This window comes from Chiloscyllium plagiosum, unplaced genomic scaffold (assembly GCF_037043375.1).
Source record: "Chiloscyllium plagiosum isolate Xiang-an unplaced genomic scaffold, Cpla_swu_hap1 HiC_scaffold_25, whole genome shotgun sequence".
Classification (NCBI taxonomy): Eukaryota; Metazoa; Chordata; class Chondrichthyes; order Orectolobiformes; family Hemiscylliidae; genus Chiloscyllium; species Chiloscyllium plagiosum.
The window spans coordinates 45,797,763-45,810,476 of NW_028270163.1; the positions used below are offsets into that span (position 1 = coordinate 45,797,763).

A 12,714-nucleotide genomic window follows, 5' to 3' on the forward strand; every position below is an offset into this window, starting at 1 on the left:
TACAGGTAGTTCTCCTATAATGCCTTGGTTGCGTTCCAGAAAACCTCACTTAATAGAAAATCACTTAATAGAAATAATGGGACTGATGGGAAAAGTGGGGTCAGGGGCAGATCAGCAAAAAATATCACTCATGATCGCTCGAAAACCAAAGTCTAATGCAAGGTATAGCACAGCCTGAATGAAGGTTGTAATCATACTTATTAACCAAACAAAAGTAAATTTAACACCGTACATTTAAAAAAATGTAAGAAAGCTGCTGTCTGTACAGTGCCTTTCACAGAACGCTGCTCTGTTGGCAGCTGACACCGGCGCATCCGCAGACTGGCACTGACAGCATGCATGTGCAGGACAGCATGAAGAGTGGCATTGACATTGCACGTGGGCAGGATGGCACGTAGACTGACATCATGCGTGTGCAGGATAGCATAAAGACCGGCACTGACATCTCGTATGTGCAAGATGGCACAAAGACCAGCACTGACATCATGCATGCGCAGGACGGCACAAAGACCGGCGCTGACATCATGCGTGTGCAAGATGGCACAAAGACTGGCATTGACATCATGTGTGTGCAGGATGGCATAAAGACCAGCACTGACATCATGTGTGTGCAGTACGGCACAAAGTCCGGCATTGACATCATGTGTGTGCAGGACAGCATAAAGACCAGCACTGACATCATGCGTGTGCAGGATGGCACAAAGACCGGCACTGACATCATGTGTGTGCAGGACGGCATAAAGACCAGCACTGACATCATGCGTGTGCAGTACGGCACAAAGTCCGGCATTGACATCATGTGTGTGCAGGACGGCACAAAGACCAGCATTGACATCATGCGTGTGCAGGATGGCATAAAGACCGGCATTGACATCATATGTATGCAGGACGGCATAAAGACCAGCACTGACATCATGCATGTGCAGGACGGCACAAAGACCGGTACTGACATCTCGCATGTGCAGGACGGCACAAAGACTGGCATTGACATCATGCATGTGCAAGATGGCACAAAGGGGATGGCACGGTGGCTCAGTGGTTAGCACTGCTGTTTCACAGCACCAGGGTCCCAAGTTCGATTCCAGCCTCGGGGGACTGTCTGTGTGGAGTTTGCACGTTCTCCCCGTGTCTGTGTGGATTTCCTCCAAGTGCTCCGGCTTCCTCCGACAGTCGAAAGATGTGCAGGTCAGGTGAATTGGCTATACTAAATTGCCCGTAGTTGTTAAATGCATTAGTCAGAGGGAAATGGGTCTGATTGGGTTACTCTTCTGTGAATCAGTGTGGACTTGTTGAGCCGAAGGACATGTTTCCACACTCTAGGGAATCTTGTTGTACTGCCCCTTTACCTAACTTGACTCCATTTAGGTAGTAATCTGCCTTCCTGATCTTGCCAGCAAAGTGGATAACCACACATTTATCCACATTAAACTGGATCTGCCATGCATCGGTCCACCCACCTAGCCTGTCCAGGTCACCCTGTAATCTCCTAACATCCTCCACACATTTCACCCTGCCACCCAGCTTTGTATCATCAGCAAATTTGCTAATATTAATTTTAATACCATCATCTATATCATTAATGTATATTGTAAAAAGCTGCAGTCCCAGCACTGATCCCTGCGGTACCCCACTGGCCACCGCCTGCCATTCCGAAAGGGAGCCTTTATCACTACTCTTTGTTTCCTGTCAGCCAACCAATTTTCAATCCAAGTCAGTATTTTGCCCCCAATACCATGCGCCCTAATTTTGCAAACTAACCTCCTATGTGGGACTTTATCAAAGGCTTTCTGAAAGTCCAGGTACAATACATCCACTGGATCTCACTTGTCCATCTTCAGAGTTACATCCTCAAAAAATTCCAGAAGGTTAGTCAAGCATGATTTCCCCTTCATAAATCCATGCTGACTCTGACCTATCCTGTTACTACTATCCAGATGTGTTGTAATTTCATCCTTTAAAATTGACTCCAGCATCTTTCCCACCACTGAGGTCAGACTAACTGGTCTATAATTCCCTGCTTTCTCTCTCCCTCCTTTCTTAAAAAGTGGGACAACATTAGCCACCCTCCAATCCGCAGGAACTGATCCTGAATCTATAGAACATTGGAAAATAATCACCAACGCATCCACGATTTCTAGAGCCACCTCCTTCAGTACCCTGGGATGTAGACCATCAGGTCCCGGAGACTTATCAGCCTTCAGACCTAACAGTCTCTCCAACACCATTTCCTGGCAAATATAAATTCCCTTCAGTTCAGGTCCTTCAGCCACTATTACCTCTGGGAGATTGCTTGTGTCTTCCCCAGTGAACACAGATCTGAAGTACCAATTCAACTCTTCTGTCATTTCTTTGTTCCCCATAATATATTCACCCGTTTCTGTCTTCAAGGGCCCAATTTTAGTCTTAACCATTTTTTTTCCTTTCACATACCTAAAAAAGCTTTTACTATCCTCATTTATATATTTGGCCCGTTTACCTTCGAACCTCATTTTTTTCTCTGTGTATTTCCTTCTTAGTTATCCTCTGTTGTTCTTTAAAAGCTTCCCAGTCCTCCGTTTTCCCACTCATCTTTGCTATGTTATACTTTTTTTCTTTTGACTTTATACTTTTCTTAACTTCCCTCGTCAGCCCTACCTCCTCTTAGGATCTTTCTTTATTCTTTTCTCCTTTTTGGAATGAACTGATCCTGCAACTTCTGCATTATACCCAGAAATGTGATTGGGTCACCTTGTCCTTATGTTTCATACCACCAGCCTCCATAAAGGATCATCCTCCGCCATTTCAGCCAACTCTAGCAGAACACCACCACCAAACACATTTCCCACTCCCCCTGTCAGTATTTCTCAGGGGTAGTTCTTTTCAGGACATGCTAGTTCTATTCATTGACCACTAATACCATTGTTGTGGTTGTGTTCGCCGAGCTGGGAGTTTGTGTTGCAAATGTTTCGTCCCCTGTCTAGGTGACATCCTCAGTGCTTAGGAGCCTCCTGTGAAGCGCTTCTATGATCTTTCCTCCGGCATTTGTAGTGGTTTGAATCTGCCGCTTCCGGTTGTCAGTTCCAGCTGTCCGCTGCAGTGGTCGGTATATTGAGTCCAGGTCGATGTGCTTATTGATTGAATCTGTGGATGAGTGCCATGCCTCTCATGGCACTCATCCACAGATTCAATCAATAAGCACATCAACCTGGACCCAATATACCGACCACTGCAGTGGACAGCTGGAACTGACAACCGAAAGCGGCAGATTCAAACCACTACAAATGCTGGAGGAAAGATCACAGAAGCGCTTCACAGGAGGCTCCCAAGCACTGAGGATGTCACCTAGACAGGGGACGAAACGTCTGCAACAAAAACTCCCAGCTCGGCGAACACAACCACAACAACGAGCACCCGACCTACAAATCTTCTCACAAACTTTGAACACTAATACCATTGTGCCCTTTCCACGGCAACTTCACATGTACCGGCAGAAGGTGCAACACCTTCATCTCCTCTCTACTCACCTGTCCAAGGGCTTAAACAATCTTTACAGGTGAAGAAGCATTTCCCCTGAACCTCCTCCAATCTTGTGTATTGTATTTGCTGCATCCAATGTGGCCTACTGTACATTGGAGAAACCAAACACAGACTGGGTGACCACTTTGTGGAACACCTCCAGTTTGTGCGCAAGCATGACCCTTTTCTTTAGCTTTGCTTGTTACATTCACCCATTTTTTTCTCTCTTTCTTTTAGGTTTACTTGTTATATTCTCTGTCACCGTGTCCTCTTTCCCCTCTCCCATTCCAGTGGGATTGTCTTTCATGGTCTTGCTACAAGCAGGCATAGACTTTAAATATTTTAAGTCTATGACAACATTTACAAGTCATGGACCTGAAGCATTAAACCTGTTTTTCTCTCCAGAAATGCTGCCACACCTGCAAAATGTATCTTATTTTTCTGTTTTTGTTTGTTCATATTAGATTTAATTGTGAATAGAGTAATAGAAACATTTATCTTTATTAATATTAGATTAATTTGGTTTCAGGTGTCTCCCTACGTTGATATTATACTGCATACTGTTTGTTTAGTGTGGGCCAATTCTCGATATTACAATACTCCTGCCAGAATCATTGTTATCTTACAAGAGATTTTCAATCTCTTCATTCACATGGTATGGTATATATTTTAGATCATCCAATACTTTTCAACTTGCATGTTAGAAAATTTTATAACATGGTATAATCTCAAAATTGACTCATATCCAGTTAAGAAACAGTTGCATACATGTTTTCATTAGCATAATTATTTTTTACCATACTTCATTGCTCCATTTGCAATTGGCCATTAAAATACAGTTGTTTCCTTAATTTATCTTATTGGTCCTTTTCAGCTTGCTGTTTGAAAGGAATATTGAACTGACCCCTTTACCAGCATCTTGAGGCAATCCTTCATCTGGCACACTTGTCAGGTTAACTAGTAAATGTAAATGTTGAAATGTCTTACTTATAGGAGATGCATACCAACCCTTCATCTTGTTCTCCAACTTCTCATTGAGCCACGACCCCATCCCTAAGTATCAGGTCATTGCTTCCAGAACAGTCACTGATCTCATCTCCTCCAATGATTTCCTCTCCATGACTTCCCACCACATAGTTTTCTAATTCTGTATTGCTCAGTTCTGCCTCCTTCTCAAGATCCATAAACAGCACTGCCCTGATTGACCAATTGTTTAAGCCTGATACTACCTCATTAAACTCCTCAGTTGAGGATTTCTCTGACCTGGCTGGCCAAAGCCAATGTACTGTGGGGAAAAGTTCTCTCAATTGGAGACATTGGCTTCCTTTCTTGTTTTTGTTCTGTTTAAAAAAAAACCCAGGAGATTAGAATCTCCTCAGTTGAGGACTGACTCCAAGCCAGTGTACTGTGCAGTAGTCAATAAAGGGTGGCTTGGTGATAGGACCCAGTCTCTGTGCAGTTATTTCACTTCATCTGCCATTTCCTTAATATCTACTATTAACTCACTATTCTCACTCTTTGAAAACTAACACTCATTTTACTTATTCTCTTCCTTAAAAAAATGTAACCAGGAGATTAGAATCTCCTCAGTTGAGTGCAAGCTGACTGGGCACAGACAGTGTAATGTGCACTCTTGTCAATGAAGGGTGACTTGGTGACAGGATCTGGCTTCTGTGCAGTTATTAAAAAAAGAAAAAAAATGTATAGCCAGGAGATTAGAATTTCGTCAGTTCAGGCAACTGACTCTGAACTGGCTGGCTACAGTGATCTTGGAGTTGGTGTAAGCATTTTTGACATCATGCCTTTATTTGGGAAGCTTGACTCATTTGATCCTGCTATTGAAGACTGGGCCCAGTATGTGGAAGGATAGTGATATTTTTTCTGGGCAAATAATATTGGGGCAGATGAAAAGAAATGAGTAACCTTTCTGACTGCCTGCAGACTTGTAGCATTCTCAGTTATAAGGGGCTTAACTTTCCCAAAGGTACCAGACACTAAAACCTTCCAAGAGTTGGTGGAGTTAGTGAAGGAATATTATGACCCCAAACCTCCTCTAATTCTGAGACACTATTGGTTTTACTTAACTATTCGAAAACCTGGGAAATCCATATCGGGATGTTTGACGAGGTTAAGATGTCTGGCAGAGGCTTGTGATTTTGGGTTAACCCTGAGATGCTGGGAGACTATTTAGTATGTGGGATTAATGATGTAACCATGCAGAAGTGTCTCCTAGCTAAAGCCCAACTGGACTTCAAACAGGCACTACAACTGGCATTGTCATTAGAAAATGTGGCAAGTAAAGCATGGGAGCTACAAGGCTTTCCAATGGAATTGGATTGCTTCACCTGTCTGATTGAGCTTGGGAAACACCACTTGAGTGTAGGCATTGCAGAGCCTCACGCAGGGCATATCCTGAGCAGAGGGACCTTAGGCCAATCCACAGCTGAGCCTTGGCCAAATGGCTAAAATGTCCTTCAAGATCTGGGGCAGCAAGCTATTGCAGTTGCTGCCAGTATGCAGACCCTAGATAGTAAAAGGATCCTACAGGCCTCACTTGAGTAAGAAAACTCATCCGGTATCTGGGAGAGCACATATCCTGGAAAGTCTCCCTACATGTGGGTTGGAACAATTAAATTGCTCAGTGACATCCAAATCAGAACCAATTAAAATTAATATTTGGTTAAATGGTCACCTAGTTCCCATGGAGTTCAATACCAGCGCAACTCTATCTGTGGTTGCAGAATCTGTCTTTAGCAAGATTCGCCCATGACTCCAATATTTATATTTGCTCAAGGCCTCAGCCAGACTGGGAAACTGTTGCAGATTAAGGGTATGGCCTTGTTTCCGGTGTCCCTTGAGAAGCAGTTGGTGCAGTTACAACTAGTGGTAATAAAAGGCTGGGCCCTAAGCCTATTGAGGAAGATTTGGTTGAGAAAGATTCACGTGGATTCGCTCAATATTTTTTGATTGGAAAATGGCTGCCTTAGTGAAGTCCTAGCAGGAGTATTTCAGGAAGGGCTTGGGACTACCATAAGGGCCAAAGCTACTTTACATGTGACCAGGAAGCAATTCTGCGATTATGCAAGGCCCTTGTGATTTTAAGCAAACGGTGAACCGCTTCTCGCAGCTGGAGAAATGCCCAATCCCTCACATAGCGGACTTGTACACAAAGCTCGCAGGGAGTTGCTATCCTTTACAATGCTGGACATGAGCCACACCTCCCAGACATACACTACAATTAATACCTGTAAGAATTTATATCAATATATAAGGCTGACATTTGAGGTGTCATCAGCCTGTGCCCTCTTCCAGAGGACCACAGAGAAGATTTTACAAGAGTTACCCAGATTGCTATTTGGGAAGACCAATAAAGAGCATTTTAAAACTTGAACATAGTGCTTAAACATTTCTCCCAGGTGGGTGTGTGCCTCAGAAGAGAAAAGTTGTATGTTCCAGGCCCCTCAAGTGACCTACTTGAGTTACAGAGCTGACAAAACTGGATTACATCTGTTGGAATAGAAAGTGAGAGTGATCAAAGGAGTTCCAGATACCATGTCTGTATTGGAGCTTAGATCATTCCTTGGGTTAGTGAATCATTACCAAAAATTCCAACATAACTTGGCCTCCATCTTAGCACCCTTAAATCTGTTATTGAAAAAGGGTCAGCCTTGGAAATAGTTGCGTAGCCAAGAAGTAGCGTTTAGGAAAGCGAAAAAGCATCTATTGTCATCTAAGATGTGGGGCCACTATAATCTGAAGCGAGAGATAGTGCTGACGTGAGATGCCTCCCCGTATGGTATCAGGGTGGTGTTGGTTCATGGGTGGCCCAATGGAGAAAAATGCGTGATAGTGTACACTTCCCGGACTGTGGCTGATGCCAAATGCAAATATACCCAGACAGAGAAGGAAGGTTTGGTGGTCATCTTTGGTGTGAGGAAGTTCCACCAGTCCCTTTATGGATGGGAATTTGTTACAGTAACAGATCATAAACCCCTATGAGGGCTACTGAAGGAGGACGCTGCCCATAGCTTCCAGTAGACCTCAGCTGTGAGTCATTATTCTCAGTGCATCCGAGTTAAAAACACCATCCAGGAAACTAAGTGGTTAATATGGATGCCTTGAGTCATCTCTCATTGGCAGATACTCTACCAGTGTAGAGCCTGCTCTGATTTTAAACTTTGTGATACTCTTCCAGTCAGCACTGACAATATACGACTGTGGACATAAAGATCCTGTCTCCTAGCGAAACAAAAACAGCTAGTGATAATGGAGGAAACAGAAGGGCCATCTCAAGTAGGACTGAAACCTTTCTGGACCCGGCGAGACCAGATCACCATAGAGGTCGGCATTACTATGGGGAGTAAGGGTGATTGTCCTGAGTGAAGGCCTCTTACTGGCTGAAATTCACCAGTATTATCCATGAGTTTTGAAGATGAAGATGCTATCAAAAAGCTATGTCTGGTGATCAGTGTTGGATGCTGAAATAGCTGCATTGGTGGGGCAGTGCTCAGAGTGCCAACAAAGCCAAAAATTGCCACCAGCAGCAACCCCCATATTCGTAGGAATGGCCAGAAAAATTCTGGACTCTGGTCCTTTCATGGGCTTAATGTTCCTTGGCATTGTGGACGATCCTTCAAACTGGTAAAGTTTGTTTGGCAAACTCGGGGATGACGATTGAAAAGCTGTGAACATTGTTCATGATACATGGGCTCCTAGACGTATTGGTCACGGACAATAGGATGTCAATTACCAGCCAGATATTTGCATATTTCCTAAAGTCAAACAGCATTCAGCATGGGCAGCTCCATACCATTCATTGTCCAATGATCTCACAGAAAGAGCAGGCCAAATGTTGAAGACAGGCTTAAATAAGTAGTCTACAGCATCAATTGATACCAAACCATCCAGGTTCCTGTCTGATTATTGGGCCACAACAAATTTGCTAATGGGGAGAAGACTCCCCATGTTAAACCTGATTCTCAGACCTGGGGTAAGGGGAACGTGAAATGGTAGGAGGGACGCTAATACCAGCCTTACTAGTGTGGGGGTAGAAAAAAAAACCCAGGAAATTGACATTGGTTCCTTGGCCACATGGGTTTTTTTTTCCCATTGATGAAAATGTTGAATAAAATTATTTTGCACATGGTGTTTTTATTAACTCCTGCACTTGCACATAGACTACACAGGTGCCATGGGTAAAAATAAGCACTACAGCTGTATAGTGCTATATTCTAATCTCTTGTTTATATATTTTTTCAATCCCCAGAACTGAGGAAATTCTAATCTCTCAGTTATATTTGTTTCCCTACACTACTGCTGGCTACAGTTAGTGAACTGTGCACAAGTTAATAAAGGGTGACTTAGTGACGGGATACTGGGATCTGTGCAGTTATTTCAGTTTCCTCTTCTCCAGTCTTTCCTCACCGACATCTGTCATAATCCTTGCGCCTTCAGTCATTTTCAAAGCTTTGAATCTTCTGATTAACCATTTTCTCTTTACTATAGACATCCAATCTCTCTGCAGCTGCAACTTACAGCAGCACTATTTGGGAGTTTTCCACTTCATCCTTGAATGAAGTTTGTGACATAGTAGTAATGTCATTAGAATAGTAATCCAGAACGCCAGGCTAATTTTAAGTGGTCATGGGACTGACTCTCTCCATGCAGATTGTGAAATTTTGAATTCTTTAAAATCCAGAAATGAAAACTGGCCTAGTGGTGACCTTGTAGCCCCTAATGCCATAAAAACACGTTTGGTTCATTAACGTATATCTGCCCTCCTTGCCTGGTTTGGCTACATGTGATTTCAGATGCACAGCATATATGGTAGTCTCTTAAGGCCCTCTGAAATAGCTTAGCATGCCACTCATTTGTATCAAACTCCTATCAAGTTGAAACAAAGAAAGAAAATCAGACATACAGTTGGCATCAACCTTGGCACCAGAAACGACAACCACAATTTTGTTGATTTGGTCAAGCTGTGTGCGGGCAAATGCATGGCAGATGCAGGATAGTCTTGAAACTGAGGTTATCCACTTTGGGAGCAAAAACAGGAAGGTGGATTATTAGATGAATGGCTATAAATTGATAGAGGGAATGTGTAATAAGACCTGGGTATCTTTGTACACCAGCCACTGAAGGTAAACAAGCAGGTGCAGCAGGCAGTCAAGAAGGCAAATGGTATGTTGGCCTTCATAGTGAGAAGTTTTGAGTACAGGGGCAGGGATATCTTGCTGCAATTATAAAACAGCTTGGTGAATAGCACACTTAATTCAGGTATATCTTTTGTTTCTTTTCATGCTGCATCACATTGTCTTTGGCACTGAGACACTTCCATCATTTTGTCTTTCCTCTCTTTTGCCCTAACTAAGACCTTTTCACTTGGTTTTTATCCACCCACTCCTTGCTCAAAGCTTATTGCATTCTGACTTTTCCCAGTTCTGATGAAGTGAAAATAACCATTGACACCATCAGCTCCCTCCCACACCACCTAATCCAGTGTTACTAACTTTAACTTGGAGGCCGTGATCACAGGCAGTGACATTTTTACCATTCATTTTATGCCAGAACCCACTGATACATCCACAAACATATTTAAATCTGTTTTCTTCTCTCCAGAAATGTTCTCCAATCTGTTGCGTATTTACAGCATTTCATGTTTGTATTTTGGATTTCCAGCATCTACACTTTTCTGTTATTTTGAAATGGGCATTATGATTTTGTTGCAAACTTATAGTTATAATTTAGAATACTGTGCAAATACATTTACAATCTCTGTGGATGCTGAATATTTATTGTATATGTTAGAGTAATTAAAAGAATGAAAATCTTTTGTTTTCTGTAGACCTGTAACTTTCTAAATCCAGAAGAGTTAATGAAGGGATTACAGGGAGAAATAGAAGAAGTGCTGGAAACAATACAAATTACTATATCTGTCTTAAAGAAGCTTTATCAGGTTTATGATCGTAACCGGTCTGAAATGCACTCATTCTTTAAGGTACTGTACATTCATACTGTAAGTATTTTCCATTTACTAGTTTGAACAATTAATTGAATACATTTATTGAAGTAGTATAATTGATTTACCTCTTTTTTATCTTATAAAGTTTAAAGTCTGTTAACCTGTGTTCCAGATAGAAAAGGATACTGGAACTAATAATACAATTACATAATAGTTGTGAGGCATATTGTAAAATGTTTTTCTGATAACTGTTATTAAAATACATTTCCTTCTGATTTAGGACAGAGAACCAAAATACTGGGAGTTCCCTTCACATCTTGCATTTGCAAGATTAGACCGATTTATGCATCGATTACAGACTATTGAGGTACTTATAATTTACATATTTTTCTTTTTACTTCTATCAGTGGCACTGGAGTGCTGACACTTGTATTATATCTCATTGCGAGTGGCAAGTCTTTTTGACCATAATTCATCATTAATATTCCAACCTACACCAGGTGAAAGTCTCTGATTGTTCACGATTCGGGATGGGAGACTGCAAAATGGTTGTAAATCCAGGTGAGGAAGGATGAACTGCCTCCTCTTAGCTTAACTCCACTCTCAGTTGGTCATAGAAATATTAATTTTAAAAAGGTTACCTTCCCTCATGGATATCTTTTTCCAAGCCTATTGCATTTGTATGTTAAGAGGAGTCAAATTAACCGGGCTTTCCTGAGTTCAAGAATGGATGTCATAGAGTCACAGAGATGTACAGCATGGAAACAGACCCTTCGGTCCAACCCGTCCATGCCGACCAGATATCCCAACCCAATGTAGTCCCACCTGCCAGCACCCGGCCCATATCCCTCCAAACCCTTCCTATTCATATATCCATTCAAATGCCTCTTAAATGTTGCAATTGTACCAGCCTCCACCACATCCTCTGGCAGCTCATTTTATACACGTACCACCCTCTGCGTGAAAAAGTTTCCCTTAGGTCTCTTTTATATCTTTCCCCTCTCACCCTAAATCTATGCCCTCTAATTCTGGACTCCCCGACCCCAGGGAAAAGACTTTGCCTATTTATCCTATCCATGCCCCTCATAATTTTGTAAACCTCTATAAGGTCACCCCTCAGCCTCCGACGCTCCAGGGAAAACAGCCCCAGCCTGTTCAGTCTCTCCCTGTAGCTCAGGTCCTCCAACCCTGGCAACATCCTTGTAAATCTTTTCTGAACCCTTTCAAGTTTCACAACATCTTTCCGATAGGAAGGAGACCAGAATTGCACACAATATTCCAATAGTGCCCTAACCAATGTCCTGTACAGCCGCAACATGACCTCCCAACTCCTGTACTCAATACTCTGACCAATAAAGGAAAGCATACTAAACGCCTTCTTCACTATCCTATCTACCTGTGACTCCACTTTCAAGGAGCAATGAACCTGCACTCCAAGGTCTCTTTGTTCAGCAACACTCCCTAGGACCTTACCATTAAGTGTATAAGTCCTGCTAAGTTTTGCTTTCCCAAAATGCAGCACCTCGCATTTATCTGAATTAAACTCCATCTGCCACTTCTCAGCCCATTGACCCATCTGATCAAGATCCTGTTGTAATCTGAGGTAACCTTCTTCGCTGTCCACTACAACTCCAATTTTGGTGTCATCTGCAAACTTACTAGCTGTACCTCTTATGCTCGCATCCAAATCATTTATGTAAATGACAAAAAGTAGAGGGCCCAGCACCGATCCTTGTGGCACTCCATTGGTCACAGGCCTCCAGTCTGAAAAACAACCCTCTACCACCACCCCCTGTCTTCTACCTTTGACCCAGTTCTGTATCCAAATGGCTAGTTCTCCCTGTATTCCTTGAGATCTAACCTTGCTAATCAGTCTCCAATGGGGAACCTTGCCGAACACCTTACTGAAGTCCATATAGATCACATCTACTGTTCTACCCTCATCAATCTTCTTTGTTGTTTCATCAAAAAACTCAGTCAAGTTTGTGAGACATGATTTCCCACGCACAAAGCCATGTTGACTATCCCTAATCAGTCCTTGCCTTTCTAAATACATGTACTTCCTGTCCCTCAGGATTCCCTCCAAATGCTAGAAAAGGTAATAAAGTGCAACACATACATACCACTTAGAAGTGTGAATTAATTAAAAGGATAATAGTTGAAGAGATATAATTGAATCCATTTGAGTTTCATGAAGAGTAGATGATGGAATAGGGCTTTAGCCATCAGTGGTGAAGCGTGGGAGGTAGCTTCTGACT

General features: G+C 42.5%; 1 protein-coding gene across 1 annotated transcript in view; it reads left to right on the forward strand.

The window, feature by feature from the left end:
- Positions 1-12,714, forward strand: part of LOC122562216 (dynein axonemal heavy chain 17-like) — a 471,020-nt gene that overhangs the window by 31,355 nt on the left and 426,951 nt on the right. The window contains exons 6-8 of the mRNA XM_088000362.1: positions 4,025-4,150; positions 10,340-10,492; positions 10,737-10,823. Of these exons, the coding sequence (XP_087856488.1) occupies positions 4,025-4,150; positions 10,340-10,492; positions 10,737-10,823 (366 nt within the window). The remainder of the gene's footprint in view (positions 1-4,024; positions 4,151-10,339; positions 10,493-10,736; positions 10,824-12,714) is intronic.